The sequence below is a fragment of the Nicotiana attenuata genome, chromosome 3, assembly GCF_001879085.1.
Source record: "Nicotiana attenuata strain UT chromosome 3, NIATTr2, whole genome shotgun sequence".
Taxonomy (NCBI): Eukaryota; Viridiplantae; Streptophyta; class Magnoliopsida; order Solanales; family Solanaceae; genus Nicotiana; species Nicotiana attenuata.
The window spans coordinates 50,882,190-50,901,833 of record NC_031991.1 but is presented as its reverse complement, the minus strand read 5'-3'; the positions used below and the strand labels follow the sequence as shown (position 1 = coordinate 50,901,833).

The 19,644-nt window shown below is 34.2% G+C and overlaps 2 protein-coding genes across 2 annotated transcripts; both read left to right on the top strand.

Annotated features, from left to right (window-relative positions):
- Positions 1,325-1,984, top strand: LOC109224365. The gene has a single exon (XM_019388946.1). The coding sequence runs from the start codon at positions 1,325-1,327 to the stop codon at positions 1,982-1,984; it is 660 nt and encodes a 219-aa protein (XP_019244491.1).
- On the top strand, positions 15,456-19,644 carry LOC109223739 (monocopper oxidase-like protein SKU5). The gene is made up of 9 exons (XM_019388156.1): positions 15,456-15,916; positions 16,124-16,233; positions 16,318-16,588; positions 16,700-16,838; positions 17,420-17,786; positions 17,865-18,230; positions 18,328-18,406; positions 18,968-19,167; positions 19,258-19,644. The coding sequence occupies exons 1-9, from the start codon at positions 15,773-15,775 to the stop codon at positions 19,358-19,360; spliced, it is 1,779 nt and encodes a 592-aa protein (XP_019243701.1). The 5' UTR covers positions 15,456-15,772; the 3' UTR covers positions 19,361-19,644.

Below are 19,644 nucleotides of genomic sequence, written 5' to 3'. Positions count from 1 at the left end.
GGTGCGTCGTTACCTGCATCAACAGTGGTGTAAGCGATACCTATTTGAGGTGCGGGCTGTTCGCCAGTGGTTGTTGTGGTATCTGCTTGCGCGGTATTTCTGTTCTCCCTTTGAACGGGTCTATCGAGTATATTGTTTAGGGTGCTTGTCAAACACTCTTCCAGTAACTTTTTCACTGCTGGTGGTGCCTCTTCAGCTGTGGATGTGGAGGCTCCCCTTTCGCGTGAAGCTGTTACGCTTTCGTGAGGGGGCCGGGAGGGGAGAGGTGAAGCACTTCGCCTGGGCGTAGCGTCTGGTGTCACGTTCTCGTTGTCTCCTTTACCATCTTTGTTGATGGTATTTATAATGCTGGTGGTGACGCCTTTTATCGCTTTCAGTCTTGCATCTCCTTTTCCTACCATCGTTAGTTTGTACAAACAAAGAAAAGATGGTCGTCTTTCTCCTCCTTTTTTTGACCTAGAAAGAACTATAAATTCAACTAAAAACTCCCTACTGATCAATGGAGGATTAACTACAAAGTTTCAAGCGAAAAAAGGATTAAGACAAGGTGACCCAATGTCACCTTATCTTTTTGTTTTAGTAATGGAGTACTTGAATAGATCTTTAAAGCAGCCGAACTCAAATCCAGATTTTAACTATCATCCTAAATGTGCAAAATTGGGAATAGTTCACATCTGTTTTGCTGATGACTTATTAATGTGATGTAGAGCTGATAAGGTGTCTATTGAACTTCTGATGAAACAATTTGAAAAATTCTCCACAGCTTCAGGCTTATAGGCTAACATGGAAAAGAGCTCATTCTATGTGGCAGGAATATCTAATCAACACAAGCAAGAAATACTGGAGAAGCTGCAGTTCACCATTGGAGAAATACCATTCAAGTACTTAGGTGTCCCTTTGTCCTTAAAAAAACTCACCATTAGTCAATGCATGCCTTTGGTTGATAGAATTGCAGGAAGGGTCAAATGCTGGACAGCCAGATTTTTATCATATGCAGGGAGAGTCCAACTAATCAAAAGTGTGTTGTTTGAAATGCAAACATATTGGGCACAAGTCTTCATGATCCCAAAAAAAGTACATGATCTGGTTACAAGGATATGCAGGAACTTTCTATGGCATAGAAGCAATGAAGGAAAGAAAGCTCCTATAGCATGGGATACAAATTTGCAAGCCAAGAGCAGCAGGAGGACTGAACATTATAAACTTCTCTAAGTGGAATAGAGCAGCAATAGGGAAACTGTTATGGGCAATCGCACAGAACAAAGACAAGTTTTGGGTTATGTGGATACATAATCACTATATAAAGAAGAAAGAGATTGAAAACATGGAAACTCCTAAACAGGCTAGCTGGGTGGTAAGGAAAATATTTGAAGCCAGAAAATGGTTAACCACTGGAATACAAGAGTTGGAACTATATGTTGTACAGGGGAAGTATACCATCAGCACAGCTTATCGTTCCTTCATACCACAATATCCAAAAGTTAATTGGAAGACATTGTACTTGACACAAGGTATGATCCCTAGGCATCAATTCATTCTGTGGATGGCACTGCATCGGAGACTAGCAACTGTGGATAGGCTGATCAAATGGGGAATACCAGTACCTGCAGAATGTGCTCTGTGTATGACAGATGAAGAGGAAACTCATGATCACTTGTTCTTTGAATGCTCATATTCAAAGTTCATATGGAAGCAGATTTTGAGGCTGTTTGGAATTGATCGACAAGTAGGTAGATGGCAGGAAGAGATTGAATGGATGGCTACAAAAACAAAGAGCAGGAATACAAAATGGAAGATTCTTGGAAATACCTCTGCAGCAATAGTATATCACACATGGATGGAAAGGAACTTACGAAGGTTTCAACAGACAAGGAAAGAAAGTAGGGATAGAGTTAGAGAAATTGTATTACATTTACACATTAAAGGAAATAGCTACTGTAAATGGAGAGTTGTCTTAGATTGGATAAATAGATATCCATGTTAGTATAGAGTTTAAGTTCCAGATGTGGAACTTAAGTGATAAAAAGATAGGCTACTTTTGTAAGACCCGTCTCTAGAGTCCAATGAGCGAGTGGATGTACATATTTACACTTGGTTAAATAAAAGTTTTCAGTTTAACCAAAAAAAAACTCCCCACAGACGGCGCCAAATTATTTGAGCAAATAATTGCTAAATCAATTAATGTTAAGTTTGATGGAGTGAATCTTAGTTGTATCTAATATATTCTAGATCAAACGACACAAAACCCTTCTATAACGGATAGATTCTAGGAACAATAAACAACAGAATTAATTTGCTATGATTTATAATGCATGTAATAGCATAACTGCATAATAAATGTAAATACGGACAAAGATGATAGGGGGAAAGGAACTATCACCAATGATTATATGATTGGGAGGTTCCTTTCTTCTGAAGATCACGTGGGAAGGAGAACAGTTGGAATATGTATGGGATCTCGAGATTTATGAATAGAGATTGGACAACATGTGCTTGAATAAGTGAATAAGACAACCCTCCTGTATATTCTTCTTTCAACTTTTACAATATGTTCTAGTTCCAAAAAGGCAGATCCCTTTTTGTTCTCTATCTCTTCCTATTTATAAGGGACATTCCCCCAAAACCCTAAAAAGTACAACATAAAGAATATCCAAAGTTGTCTACTTCTGAATTAAAGTTATCGTTACTATCCTATCTCAGCTGCCCACTTCTAGCGTCAGCCTTTATGAGGACGACCTTCAGGCGTTGTGTCGTGGTCGACCCCGTCTTTTGTCTTGCGTATCCGTTATTACCGTAGTTACCAAATATGAACCTATACACATACCATGAAATTCTTCTCGTGTAGGAAAAAAATAAAATAGACGTAAATCAGTTGTGTTGAAAGAACAAACGATAATTTATAAAGGTGAAGATCGTTACCAGAAATTTCCAATTAGGAGCAAACACGCGGAAAATTTGAAGAATTATACACAGGAAATGACCAAATACGCCAATAATTGCGCTTTAGTGCCAAACCAGTTGAGTTAAAGATTAAGATTTTATTATGGTACGTGGAGTAAAATGCACTTTTAGTTTTAAACTATGAAAAGTATTGATAATATATTGGGTTGTACTTTCTTACTTAAAAAGTAAAAGAAAGATTTTGTGGCACCTATATATAATTGATCAAAAAAATTCTGACTCAAACCATTTATCTATCAAAACTAGCTAAGTTGCTCAGATGGCCATATTATCGAAATGCAATTTTTTTTTCTTTCTAAAAAATGAAATGAAACTTTTTTCTTATATTAGAGTTGTATGTTTGGACCACCTTATGCGTAATTCGATTAATTTCGTGGATATCTGTTACCTTCAAAAAGTAATTTAACTTTTCCTATCCAGAAAACCCCAAATCATTCAATTTACAGAAAATTAGCCAATATAATCACTCGCTTGTAAAAGTCAACTCCTTGATCGTTTGGTGAAAAGACATAAGTCGAGCCTAATTGGTTTGAATCTTTTTCTCTTGATTTCATCACCTAATCAATTTCATTAATAATAGATCGCATGAAATTACTTTTTCAATTAACTTTTTTATATTTTGTGTAGTGAACTAGTGGTTTACTTATTGCTGTAAATAAAAGGCAGAATAGCCTAGGAGACACTTGTACTTGTTCCGGTTTGTCATCCCGGTCCCTACACTCCATAAAGTTTCATCCAGGCACTTCAACTTAATCAAAACAAGACTTTTAAACACCTCCGGAATCGTGTGATGCTCACTTGCTTGACGTGCATGGCAAATCAGCATCCACATCAGATTCTACGCCAAAATAATATTATTTAACAAAATTTTAATTTCATAAACAAAAAAAAGCAAAAAATTAAAATTAAAATTAAAGAAAACCCCTCCTCTCTTCTTCAAACCCCACTCAACCTTCTTAAAAGAATAACCCACCTACCATGGCTCCTTCACCATGAATACCACTACTTCCTTCACTCCTCTTTTAAAGAAAGTTATCTATCCATGAAAAATACATGAGTAGAGAATTAAGTCTTTTGAATTTTGACTTATTCCTCTACCCCAATTTGGAAGGGCTATGAAAAAATTTGAAAGCTAAAATCACCGAAAAAAATGGAGGAGTCATAGAGAAAGGGAAGATGACATGATGGAAGAAGAAATACACACCAAGGAGAAAATCTAATAAAAGAAGGGATGAAGAAAAAGGGGAAGGGAGGGGATCTAAAGAAGAAGATGAGGAGAAGAGGGGGGGGGGTCAGAACGAAGGGGGGGGGGCAGAATGAAGGGGGAGGGATGCGAAGAAGAAGAGGAGGGGGGGGGGAGGGGGAGAGGGGGTGCAGAACGAAGGGGGAGGCGCTGCTAGTGTGTTTTTATTTATTTATTTATTAAATTTTACTTTTTTAATAAAAAAGAATCGTCAGGTCACGCACCTAATGTGCGTGTACACTCATTTTGTCCACTTCAGCCATATTAATGCCACATAAGCTCGGTCAACGGTCAGAAGGGTTTAAAAGTCTTGTTTTGATTAAGTTGAAGTGTCTGAATGAAACTTTATGAAGTGTAGGGACCGGGATGACAAACCAGATTAAGTACAAGTGTCTCCTAGGCTATTCTGCCGTAAATAAAATCAAAACCTAACAAGTAATATGACAAAACCATCCCAAAAAAGAAAAGCCTACGTCACGTGACTATAAAATAAATTAAAGTAAAATCTTAAGGTTTTTTAAGAGACTTCAAAACTTATATAAAATTTTTAAGATAAAAGTGTTAGAATGGGGTAGAAGGGGCATTTTAAAACCCCCAAAGTTTTCTTATTTACAAAAACATCCCTTCCTCCTCCACCCCGATGGATGTTTGAAACATCTCCCGTGATGTTTGAAACATCCCCGGAACATTTGAAACATCTACCGGGAGATGTTTCAACTATTCCGGGAGATGTTTCAAATGTCCCGGGGATGTTTGAAATATCCCGGAAAATGTTTGAAACATTCCGGGGTGTTTCAAACATCCTTGAGATGTTTCAAACATCATGGGAGATATTTCAAACATCACATGTTCAAAATTACTCATAACTTTTATTATTTTTAATTTGACCTCTGAACTACTTGTGTCCAATATTCTTCCACAAAGACTTTGAGAAGTCTTTTTTACCTATTTTTTCCAGGTTAGTAGTAGGACCACTTCAGAAGCTACAATATCCAATACTCAAATATTGTATCCTCGTCTAATATTTATCCGTTGGTTTCATGTATGGTCAATTTCTGCATCTGCTGGTTGCCTTAGCAAATAGGAGTATCATTTTAATCATTTGTTTTTATTTTTTTTTAACTTCTTTTTTTTTAGGGTGGGTTGGGGGGGGGGGGTAGGGGGGAGGGTTTAATAATAGTATAAACTAGTGTTTTCCTTTATGTTTTGTTTAGAGTACGGGCATCTCGAGGATGAAACTGTTTGAAGTATGTTTCCACAATATATGCAGGTTTCATTGACTTTGACTTATTATCTGCTGCACTCAAACCTCACAGGACTCGAACCACTATTGGCTGTTAATGTAATTTTAGTTATCAGCATAATTTTACTGTATTAAATCAAATAATTTATATTTTCTTGCATGTTACCAATCTGTAGTTGTATTTTAAAATATATTTCGAAATATATTTTAAGTTGAAGTTATTAAAAAAAAAAAAATAGATTGCATATACTTGAGACACCTGAAGCTTAGCACTAGGATAAAGAGCCATTACATTTCGAATAATTGGAAGTTAAAATGAAGAAGAATTGTTAATTTGGACACTACATATTCCCGAATGAAATTTACAGCAAATTTAGTAGGTGTTTGGACGTAAAAATTGTAATTTTTAGAAAAAGTAATATTTGGAGTTAAGTTGAAAAATAACATTTGTAATTTGAAATTTTGTGTGGACATACATTTCACTTGAAAAAATGTTGCAGTTTTGTGTGCGGGAAAAAAAAATCTGAAAATTTTGAAAAGTGCTCAAGACCATTTTTTAATGTTTGAAAAACTCATTCTCTGTTATGAAATAATAAAAGTAGAAGAACAATATTGCAGAGAAAGAGAGAGAAGGAATTCTTATTGAATTTTTGGAATGAATTACAATGGAATAGAACCCTCTATTTATAGGGAGAGGTTGACTTAGCCACCAAGTAATAAACCCTAGAATCTCTCTAAATATAGACATTCACCTTAAATAGAATTCTATTTATAACATTCCCCCTTGAATGTCTATCTACCAGATAATGTGCCTCGTTAAAACCTTAACTAAAATAAAACCTAGTGGGAAAAAAAATTCTAGAGAAGGAAAAAGAGTACACATGTTTAGAAATACGTCTTTTGGTTGCCTCATTAAAAACCTTGCAAGGAAAACCCATTGGGACAAAACCTTGTAAGGGAAAAAGAGTACAACGCGTATTAACCGCCCCTGATGAGAGCATCAATTCACATCCTTAAGCATTTGCATTCCAATCTTTTGCACCATCTTCAAAAGATCTTTGGTAGAGATTTGATGAACAAATCAGCCATATTAACTTGAATGAATATATTGCACCTTGAAATCATCATTCTTGATAGAGATGAATTGTCTTCATATGATCTTGTTGGAATCGTCAGTTCAATATCTTCACATAGAGGTGAAAACTCTTGCAATCATATTATCATGCATATAGTTATAGCAAGATACATTTGTGCACAAATTGCATTGAGGATGTAGTACTTCATGACCATGAATTCTATATGCTTTAAGCAATTTAAATCCTTCAGGGATTGTTAAGTCATATAAGTCATATAATAGACTTTAGATGCATATCAAGTTTTCATGTCATGCTAGGCATATAAGATATTGAAACACTGATTGCACATACCATTGACTTTATTCAAGTGTTTGAACTACATGTTCAAAACTACATGTCTTTCATATGAAACCAATTCTATTTGAATTGTTTCTCTTGGCTTAAGATCCTCATATATATTTAGTGCTATAATCAATGTCGTCGACAAACATTTTATATCGGTTCCAACCTCCTTATTTTTCATAAAGACATAACATAGAGATCTCTTCATTCGTATATTCAGGTACCTGAATCTCTCATGAGATTTTATGAAGTGTTATGTCATGTGATCTTCTAGATCACTTGCCTCCTTTATTATGATCATTTTGATCATTTGCTCATCTTCTTTATCAAGAAGTTTATTTGAAATCGATTGTCTATACGCTTTAAGCTTACCATAGACTTTGTCCTTCTAGGACTTAATAGGAGCATTTGCAATGAGAATATAGTTACTTTCTTTGGGTCAGCAAATGCGTCTGGCATGCTTTGCGATAAATTGCACATGAATTATCCTTTTATGAACTTCAAGTTCATATTATTTTATTCGAGGATCTAGATGTACAAATGATAATTCATTCCACGTAACTTTTTCTCAACTTTTATCATGTCTCCCCCTCATGTTAGAAAAACTAACTTGTTACCTCAACTTTGAGAATCCACCTTTGTGCGTTATGGTGTTAATCAAAATATACACCGCACATCAATAATAATAAGATGAAATTATTTGGTTCCTGACCCTGAACCACTTGTGAGGGAAGAAAATAGTATACTTTCGTATATAACGTATATCAAACTGATATAGATAACTTTGTTCTCATAAGCAATTGTTTAGCTATTAAGTGGAGGCACTCAATAAATCATTTTGCTAAACGAACTGTGATGTAAACCAACTTATCAAGATGAACTTCTTGAATAAAAAATCTGGAAATTATGCTCGAAATTATATTATTGAGCAAGTTACCTCGCAAAACACCATGTTGCGGGTTAATAATAATTGCACATGTAACCATCTCATAGATGCATCTTATGTGGTATACATGGCAGGTGAATGGGCCCATATTCACCTTTGATATTTCCAGCATTCATGGGATTAAATCCCAATTTTATTTGGTCTATTAATTAATGAGAACAAGCAATGTAAGAGAATTCGTATAGAATTTTCTAGTTCTTTAATATTTACCCATGTGAATTCTCTTTTATTTTTGCACATTATACTTGAATTAACATGGCTAAACCAATTATGCCAACTGGAAAAATTATCAATATTGATAAACTTTAGGTTTACACCATGATGTGTGCAATTATGAATAAACTCCAAGTTTATTATGATATGGGTTTTTCTATCAATAAATATCCACTTCATTGTGGTATTCTTTTGTTTATGTAGTACAAATTGGAGAATAAAGCAGGTAGCTTTTCACATACATATTACCCCGCTACAAGTTGTAGTAATAGAAGATATTAAATTTTTCCTTTATTTATAGTCTCAATATAATAAACCGCTTTCGCGTTTACTTTGGAAACTGAATAAGTTTCTTTGAGACTTACTAAAACACAATACCTTATTGGTAATCAATTGTGTTTCTCCAAAATAGTATAATTGGCTCTTGCAGAGTTCTCAATTAATTTTGTAGTACCACATATTCATCAACATCCATATGGTGAATATCTCTTTTAAAGAGAAAGTTATACCATTATAGTTATGGTCAAAATTATATGCAAGATCTGTTTCTTGCATTACCGTTGTCTTTTAACAATCACAATGCCAAAATATTTTGGCGTACAATAGGTACGTGACCAATGACCATTCATGCCATAATAATAACATTATTTTCTTATATCATCTCAAACCTCCTTTTAGAGGTGAGTGCGGTATATTCACTAGCACTAGCACGTTCATATTCTTTAAAGAATGAATATGTATTCATAAATCAGATGTTGTCACATTCACATCATGAATGGACCATAATCATCTATATGTGCTTTACAAAATCTCATGTCAATTCGATGACAAATATTTTCCACAGAGTGAAGGATTATTTTGAGAATCCTTATTATTCTCATTATCACAATGATGACGATTATAATTTCGTCCATTGCCACGTCCACATCGATTGACACATTCATAGTGATAATTTTGTCTTCTTTCAGACTTATCACATACTGTTATCACATTCTCTTAAGGGAATGAGAATGGAGCAAATTCAATGGGACGGGTTTTCAATTCTTTGCCCACAATCGTACATGAATTTGATCATGGCAAGGCATAGAAATTTTACTACTTCAGGTGGTTATAATTTCTTACAAACTCCATTAGAGTTATAATCAAACTTTGTTGTCTTTGCTTGTATATAAAATCAAATTATAGAATTGCAAGAATTTAAAAGAGAAAAATAAAGTAAGATACTTACCTTAAATTCAGAATTTAATCATGAAGGAAGTTCATGGAACAATTGACAATCATTATGCTCAATTCCAAAGCTTCTACTCAATTGGTTAGAGTCTCGTGCTGATAACGTGTTATGAAATAATAAAAGTAGAAGAACAATATTGCAGAGAAAGAGAGAGAAGGAATTCTTATTGAATTTTTGGGATGAATTACAATGGAATAGAACCCTCTATTTATAGGGAGAGGTTGACTTAGCCACCAAGTAATAAACCCTAGAATCTCTCTAAATATAGACATTCACCTTAAATAGAATTCTATTTATAACATTCTCAAAAATTTTCAAAAACTTACAAAATTCTATGAATAAATACATTTTTTTTTTAAAATTAATTTTTTTATGGACAAACGGGGCCTTAGCTCCAGCTTGTGAGACTAATAACCTGAAAACTTTAAGAGGGTGTTTGGCTAAGCTTATAAGCTGATCAAACTAGCTTATAAACACTTTTTGGCTTATCTACGCGTTTGGTAAAATTAAAAGTGCTTATAAGTTAAGTGCTTATAAGCTAAAAATAAGCCAAAAGCCATAAGTTGGTCTCCCCCAACTTATCAATTTTCAGCTTATAAGCACTTTAAGTTTGACCAAAATATTTACTATTCTATCCCTAAAATACTTCTTTTTAAAACAAAACTCTTCGTATACCCAGTTCTTCAGCTGCATATTATTAATTTCAGCACTTTTATCCAAACACGTAACTGCTTATTTTTTAAATCAGTTTCAGCACTTAAAAGTGTTTTTCAGCACTTAAAAGTGTTTTTCAGCACTTAATGCTTATCAGCTACTCTAAATCTGCTAAGCCAAACGGGATGTGAGCATGAACTTCTGGTTACCATCCCTTTAAATAACAGATTAGACAGGCACAATTACTTTAATAACAGATCAGACAGGCACAATTACCGGAACTGGCCATTAATGGGATTCGTTTTGCTTCTTTAATTATCACTTCTTCTTTTCTTGTCTACCACAAAGATGTTCTCAACCTTAATTCACGAGAAGTTAAATGGAGTATCAATTTTATTTGATATCCTAAGTCTATTAGTCCAATTACTCCTAATTTTTGTTGGATAATCCCATAAGGCGATATAGCCTCCTTATCAAAGAGCTATTCATTTTTAAGTTTCAAATCGAAATCTCTGATTTAAGAATGGAAAAATTACAATCATCCCACCATAATTCTTCATTCAACTTCATAATTGATTGCTAATGAAAAAGAACTTATTTTCGAAACCTAATATTCATCAAAGTCAAGTTGGCGAATCTTTAATCAGATCAATTAATTCTCTTATAAAATGTATAGCTCATTTCATTGATGTTGATGCATTGAAGTTAAAGAACCTATAAGTCGCGTTTTTGTATACGACCTATAAATCGCATTTTTGACTTATAATCAAATTGGTTAAATACGACCTATACATCACATTAATTAAATGCGACTTATATATGGCATTGCATTCCATGTGTGTCATTTTCAAAGTTGCTTTCATTTTGCGTTAATTACCCTATTCGTCCTTTGACGTCCATTGCGCTCTCTTTTCTCACTCTCCGGTATCATTTGTTTTTTTTTTTAAAAAAAAAAAAAATCCCGTGAAAGAATTGCCTAGTGTAACATAAACCTTGTCGTTGAATCATAATTTCAGGAGAAAAGAAAAAGAATTTTCCAAAGAATGAAAAATATGATTTCGTGGGAGCATTGACAATGATTTTTGTCAGCAAAATATCACATGGGAAGGAATAAGAGCTGATGATTGTGTTCTGGAAACCATTGGTTAGGCTAAGAGTCTAAGACAATGACCACTAAAATTTGTGATGGAATGAATAAAATTGATATGCTCTTAATAAAGGGTATGAGGTTTGAGTCCTAAAAATAAAAATAAAAATAAAAATAAAAGAAATATTAGTAAGTACATTTTTCTTTAAAGATCTTATACGATATGAATTCGAATTAATCGAAATGCAGGTAGGGAACATCGGCTGATAAATATATAAAAAAATCTTAAAATTTATTGTTTACTTTTTCTAGCTATATACATATATTATATACTACTAATTATATACGATTATATATATAATAAATAAAGTATGCATATATTATATCTCAAGTAATTATTTTTAGTTTAAGTGGTTGGTGGACAACTATTTATGTTAATTTTTATATTTTTTTTTCCTGGGGATACCGGTGAGAAAGCAGAAAATAGAAGGAAAGAAAAGAGCTGTAAATGGGCGAACCATAGCCATTAATGGTTGAAACCAACGACAAAGGGCCCCACACGGTGCCTGGATACCCTGCTGGCAATCATGTGGAGCTTTCTGAGAAACTTTCTTGTACGACGCTCCTTACATAAAAATAAGGCAGAATAGCCTAGGAGACACTTGTACTTGTTTCGGTTTGTCATCCCGGTTCCTACACTCTATAAAGTTTCATCCAGGCACTTCAACTTAATCAAAACAAGACTGTTAAACACCTCCGGAATCGTGTGATGCTCACTTGCTTGACGTGGATGACAAATCAGCATCCACATCAGATTCTACGCCAAAATAATATTATTTAACAAAATTTTAATTTCATAAACAAAAAATAAAATAAAAAAAAGCAAAAAATTAAAATTAAAATTAAAGAAAACCCCTCCTCCCTTCTTCAAACCCCACTCAACCTTCTTAAAAGAATAACCCACCTACCATGGCTCCTCCACCATGAATATCACTACTTCCTTCACTCCTCTTTTAAAGAAAGTTATCTATCCATGAAAAATACATGAGTAGAGAATTAAGTCTTTTGAATTTTGACTTATTCCTCTACCCCAATTTGGAAGGGCTGTGAAAAAATTTGAAAGCTAAAATCACCGGAAAAAATGGAGGAGTCCGAGAGAAGGGGAAGATGACATGATGGAAGAAGAAATACACACCAAGGAGAAAATCTAATAAAAGAAGGGATGAAGAAAAAGGGGAAGGGAGGGGATCTAAAGAAGAAGATGAGGAGAAGAGGGAGGGGTCAGAACGAGGGGGGGCTGAAGAAGAATAAGAGGGGGGAGGGGGGCAGAATGAAGGGGGAGGGATGCGAAGAAGAAGAGGAGGAGGGGGGGAGGGGGTGCAGAACGAAGGGGGAGGCGCTGCTAGTGTATTTTTATTTATTTATTTATTAATTTTTATTTTTTTAATAAAAAAGAATCATCAGCTCACGCACCTAATGTGCGTGTAAATCACTCATTTTGTCCACTTCAGCCATATTAATGACACATAAGCTCGGTCAACGGTCAGAAGGGTTTAAAAGTCTTGTTTTGATTAAGTTGAAGTGTCTGAATGAAACTTTATGAAGTGTAGGGACCGGGATGACAAACCGGAATAAGTACAAGTGTCTTCCACGCTATTCTGCCTAAAAATAATGGTCTTTCTCTACAACTTGCAACTTCTAATAATAGTATGAACACGGAGCCGCATTGTTGGCTACGGGTTCGGCTGGACGCACTCTTTAGTTCAAATTATATATCCATCTTAATTTTTTTATTAAATTTGTACAAATTATAAATTTAGAACACATTAACTTAAAAAAATTAAGATATATCTCAAACCTATAAGTTTGAAATCCTGGCTACGCTGTCTGATACTCCATAAAAGCTTATATTTAAATGATTAAATAAATTAAAATTTTTAAAAGTAGCAAAAGTTGTCTAGAATTTCTGGGGTTAACTATCTCGAAATGTCCGAATTAAAAACTAAAAAGAGTATTATATGAATTAAGATAGAAAGAGTATATTTTACGATTATATTCTCGAAAGATAGATCTTCTCCTTATTTAGCGTAAAAGTTTCATCTTTTCCTTAAGTCATTCTAAATGTTTTGTGTTTAGTGAAATTTAAAGATATTTTGGGATTAATTAATAAATTATAGAAGCAATCGATGTAGAGAAGAAAAAGGTAAAGGTATACTAGCTCGCTAAGTGGTGAACATGCTTACCAAAATTAAATTGTTCACGTTATATGTATTCATAAGTAAAACATAACCTTTTCTGTATTAGGAACAAACTTAGTGCATATTAACTTGCGCAAGTCATCATTAAAAATTTAGTTTCAGAGTAATACCGATATGAAAAGTATAACAAAGGATGATGAAAACACAGTGTATGTATATAAATGGAGTATTGCTATTTGAGAGATGATAATTTGAAGTTAATTGTAGTTATTATTACCCTATTAGTAGATGATGCCTTTATGAAATCAATTAAGAGTTGTTGTTTCGGATCCACTTATAGTAAGAAGGACAGCAAAATAAGTGTATTCAGAAGAAGATTGATCATGAATGTAGCAACTAATTTTAGCAATTAGGTGATTTTTTTCTCATTTGGTTATGCCTCGGTAGGTAGAATTATTTGATACTTGTACTAGTGGGAGGAGCAAGCAGAGGCAGAACAACTAGTGTGTAAGTAATGAATTTATCCAACCCAATAATATTTGTTCAAACATTATATTTGCCTTAATTATTATTTTAAAATATTAGTTTCATAAAATGACTAGAATTTCAAACTCATAAACTTCATATGGTAGCGAAAAATAATTATAATGCCTACAAATTGAACCATACACTATCGTCAAAAAAATAAAGTAACAAGTAATTATAAGTTATACACTCTGGAAGGGTCTAATAATCATAGTAAAAATTATGAGGGAAGGAAAAAGGAAAAGAATAATAGAGGCTGGTGGAGGACAAAATTTGGTTCTCAATTAAAGGAGCAAGCGTGTGGGTAATGTATGACTGGGTATGTATCAATCTGAACTGTCCATTGGCTGTCATCCCCAAACCCCCTTACCCCACCTCATCCCTAAATATAACTAGAACGAAATTTTTTATTTTATGCCTCACGCAACTGACACTAGTTGTGTGAGGTCTCTTTTTTATCTCACAACTGTGTGGGTTTCAGAATTTTGTGGACCCAGATATGTAAGATATGAGTCCACAAATATGTGAGATAAAAAGAGGCCTCACGCAACTAGTGTAAGTTGTGTGAGACACAAAATAAAATCACTCAGCTAAAACCCTTCTGTTATTTGTGTCCCCGTTTGTCCATAATTTTTTTTTTCATTTAAAAAAAAATATGTTTGTTCATGAAATTTTTGTAAGATTTTATAAACTTTTTGAAAATAAATTTTTTAAAAATTAAACTGCTAAATTTTTTCAAGTAAAATGCATGCCCATAATAATTTCAAAATTCAAATATCATTTTTTAACTTAACTCCAAATACTACTATTTTTTTAAAAAAATTATAATTTTTATGTCCAAACGCCTACTTATTACTCAATGGGGAACGGAATTCTGCAGTAGGACATTTTGGACATTATAATGTTATACAATATGAAAATAGTAAATACAGTAAGTTGTTATATATGTAGGTTATTGGACAAAGCTGATGACAATGTCATACATTGTGAATTATTACTTGTACCGAGCTATTATACATTTTTGTTACTAGTATCTTGCTTTCTAAGTCAATTTTTATAGAGCCTTAATATTTCAACTTATGAAGAAAAAAACATAGTCATTGATTAGTACATATCACTCATCAAGTGTTTGTGTCATTGATTAGTACTGTATGCTCTATTTGTTTGCTAACATAAGAAGTAGGTTTAGGTAAAACAATTCATAATGGTGCATTCCAGTTATAAATCAAACAAGGTACATACAATCTTTTTCACTTCCTCAAATTTAACTTATGACTTATATATAATCTAATTATTTTATACAAAATTTATGCTCATATTTTCTATGGCTTCTGTTGACGATACTAATATATTGTCTCTTCTTGTTTTATTTCTGTCTTCCTGAGCCGAGGATCTATCGGAAACAACCTCTCTGCCCCATCGGAATAGGGGTAATGTCTGCGTACACACTACCCTCCTCAAACCCCACATTGTGAGATTTTATTGGGTCGTTATTGTTGTTGTTATGCCCATATTTTCATTTTTGTAATTTCATTCCCTTGTGAAAGATTTTATTTCTTTTTAATTTTCTTATATATATGACATGTATATATCTTATTATCTGTCATTGGCTCATTTCCATCTCTCACACACACATTACACGCAAAGACACGCATACCTTTTCTTGATTACACTCTTTCACCTCAATCCATGCATTGGTCATGTGCACCCTAATAATTATAACAATTTATTATTAGTATTAGCAATTTGGACCAACATAAAACTTTCAGCTCACCCCCTCTAAAATCCAAGCTAGCACCACCATAAAAAGTAAAATTGAACCGTTGCCACTCTCCTTTTACTACTATTATAAAAAAACCACTAGTACTACTACTATACTTTCTCTTTCTGTCTTTCTCTCTTAGCTGCTTTCTTTGTTTCTTGCTTTCTTGCTCTCTTTTTACTCATTTTTTTCTTTGCTCTCTATCTTATAATGTAACTGCACAAAAAAAGGAAACATTTTTTTTTTCATAAAACACTTTGAAAGTATTGATCTTTACTTACTTTGAACCAAATGGCTTCTTGTACTCAGTCTTTCCAAATCACACTTGTATGCATTTTCTTGTTTATGGGGTTATGTTTTGCTGGAGATCCATTTAAGTTTTTTAATTTTGAAGTTTCCTACATTGAAGCTTCTCCACTTGGTGTACCCCAACAGGTTTGTTTTTTCAGATCTCTTATTTTTTACATACATTTGTTGCTTCCTAGGTAGCAGGACAAATGTTAATGTTTTGCATAGTGTTTCTTGAAAAGTGGTTTCAGATCTATGGGATATGTGATGTCAAAGTTTCCATCTTTGTGCTTAGAGTTCAGTAATGCCTAGAGTTTGAGTTTCTTGAGCTATGTTTACCTAATCTATTTTCAGGTTATTGCTATAAATGGAAAATTTCCTGGACCAACTATGAATGTGACTACAAATGACAATGTTGTTGTTAATGTAAAGAACAAATTAGATGAAGAACTTCTTCTGCATTGGTAAGTTTTAATTTTTCCCGCTGAGTACACTCTTTTGAATGTTAATGGTTTTTTGGGGTTATAATTTTGTTGTAATTTATACAGGTCTGGTGTTCAACAGAAGAAGACAACCTGGCAAGATGGTTTACCAGGAACAAACTGTCCTATCCCTTCAAGATGGAATTGGACTTACCAATTTCAGGCCAAGGACCAAATTGGAAGTTTCTTTTACTTCCCTTCACTCCATTTTCAGAGAGCATCAGGTGGTTTTGGTGGAATTACAATTAACAACAGGGGTGAAATTCCAATCCCTTTTGATTTTCCATATGATGATATCACTATTATGATTGGTGATTGGTACACCAGAAATCACACGGTTAGTGTTTACGCGATGAGTTTATTGCGTAAAGCTTTTGTTGAAGTTAAAAGTATTTGTATAGTTTTAGTGTGTAATGTGTACCTTTTGCTTCTTGTTGGATGGATGTAGGCTTTGAGGAACACGCTTCTTGCCGGGAAAGATCTGGGAAAGCCAGATGGTGTTTTAATTAATGGAAAAGGTCCTTATAGATACAATGATACTATTGTGCCTGATGGCATTGACTATGAAACTATCACTGTCCACCCAGGTAAAGCTACATTATGCTAGAATGTGACTACTAGTAAGATTTATGTTGTCTTCAAAGTAATTCATGTTATTTGTTACATGGATTTTATCTGCTCTGACAAAAACTTCCCTCTGTGACATTTTCGCGATAAAACTTCCTCTAGACACTTTAGAGTTTCATTTCACCTTCTTGCAAGTGCTTATGCTTTCGTGTTTCAATAGTGTAGAGAAGGAAAATGAATTAAATGATTCCGCGAAATAATGCATCTGTATGTAGAAATTAATTGATTATCTGGGACCAGTGGTGTAGCTAAAGGTAAGAAAGGAGGTTCAATTGAATCCTCTTCGTCCAAAAACTATATTGTGCAAGTAGGGTGAAAACAAACTTGTACGTACATGTATGTGCGCGCGCGTGTATTCCTTGTAATAAGAGAAGTTTCTAGGTTTACCATTTTGCATTTTTCTATCCCTTATTAGAATTCCTGACTTCGCCTTTGTCTAGAACTGTAAGTCCTCATTTGTGCTGCTACATTGTCTTGTTAATTATCTAAAGTGTGATACTCTTCTCTGTTGTTTTGTAATGGTAATATTATGATTCTGCAGGCAAAACCTATCGGATTCGTGTAAGCAATGTTGGAATATCAACCAGCTTGAACTTCAGAATTCAAAATCATAACTTACTTTTGGCAGAAGCAGAAGGATCATACACTGTGCAGCAAAATTATACTAGCTTAGACATACATGTTGGACAATCATACTCCTTTTTGGTAACCATGAATCAGAACGCAAGTTCTGATTACTATATTGTTGCAAGTGCCAGATTTGTGAACCAATCACAATGGCAAAGAGTCACTGGTGTAGGCATTTTGAAATACACAAACTCAAAAGGAAAGGCACATGGTCCTCTTCCCGAACCACCTCAAGATGAATTCGACAAAACTTACTCTATGAACCAGGCTAGATCTATCAGGTTTGTTTCTCTTCCCAAATGCACTTATCAACTAGTATCTGAAAGTTGTAAGTAATAGAGGGGGTGTATGCTATGCAGGTGGAATGTAACTGCAAGTGGAGCTCGCCCAAATCCCCAAGGCTCTTTCAGATATGGCTCAATAAACGTGACAGAGATATACGTGATACAAAATAAGCCGCCAACAATGGTAGATGGAAAAAGAAGAACAACACTTAATGGAATTTCGTTTGTTAATCCTAAAACACCAATCAGACTTGCTGACAAGTACAAATTGAAGGGTGTATATAAACTAGATTTCCCCACGGCACCACTAACAGGACCTCCTAAGATGGAAACCTCTGTTATAAATGGTACCTACAGGGGATTTATGGAAATAATATTACAGAACAATGATACCAAGGTGCATACATACCACATGAGTGGATACGCCTTTTTTGTGGTTGGGTATGATCTGGCCTCCTCTCTATGTTCCTTGTATTCAAACCTGAAACTGGAAAACTCTTATCGCTAAACTTGATTTTTCATTAATACCAACTTGCAGGATGGATTATGGTGTATGGTCAAATAGTAGTAGGGGCACTTACAACAAATGGGATGGAATAGCTCGAACCACAACACAGGTAATCATTGTTATATCTTGTGAATTTCTCTGAATTCTTGATAAGTTAGTACAGGCTTACAATTCATTTTGGTGCCAAGAAAATTGTGAGTAGTCTATTAGACAGGTGAAATAAGGTTGATACTAAGTATATGAAGTATGTTATCAAAAAGAAAAGGTATAGCATGTTGTTAAGAATAATATTTGCTGTAGCATGTTGAATTATGGATTCATTCCTTGGCCAAACTCACTATATTTTTGTTGCCATCTCAATGAACACTGCTTACAGCCCCATGAGTTCAATTCTTTTCTTAGTTGTATATGCCAGTGATAAGATGACAACTTTGTAATTTGTTTGCATTACAATATAAGATTTTCCTATAGCATGTTGAGTTAGTATTGCTCCACATTATGAGGAGGGTAGTGTCACTTAAATGGCATATAACCTTAAGGGACATGAATATACTGTTATCACTGCCTCTTATTTCAGAAATTTTGTGCTTGGCGATAGTTCCTAATTTCATTTGATGTCTTCAAAACCTCCATCTTGTGACAAATTTCTCGTCCTTCATGTGGTGCTCAGGTTTTCCCTGGAGCATGGACAGCAATCTTGGTCTCCCTTGACAATGTTGGAGTTTGGAACCTGAGAACAGAAAACCTCGACTCGTGGTTTCTTGGTCAAGAAACATACATCAGGGTTGTTAATCCAGAGCCCTCTAACAAGACTGAGATGCCAATGCCAGACAATGCACTCTTCTGTGGTCAACTTAGCAAACTGCAAAAGTAAGTAAACAACTATCTTCACCAACACGTTTTATTAAGCATAATATATAACTCGGTATACCTATCTAATGTGGTTCATTTACTCCTCAGGCCTCAAGATATATCATCTGCTACATCCATTAGAGGCAACGGGTCGAAATTCATTTTCGCGATGCTGCTGCTGGTATCTGCAATATTTTCTGTGTTCCATTAGGGAACTTTTCCACTGATGCTTGATGTTGTGTTAAAATTCGGGAGCCCGGCTTTTCCTAGTGAGGATATTGTGATTGTGTTTGTAGGAGTCTAGTTGTAGTTATGTTGATAAAGGCCATTATTAATTGTTTTAACCTGTAATTTCCATTTATTTTCCGGTTGTATCAGTTGCTGCTCCCCCGGATGGTTGTTTAATTTATTGAAATTTCATACATTCTTTTTAATTGCCTATAATATATGTAATGGCTACTATTCGTTAATTTTAGTACATTTCTCTTTGTTTCT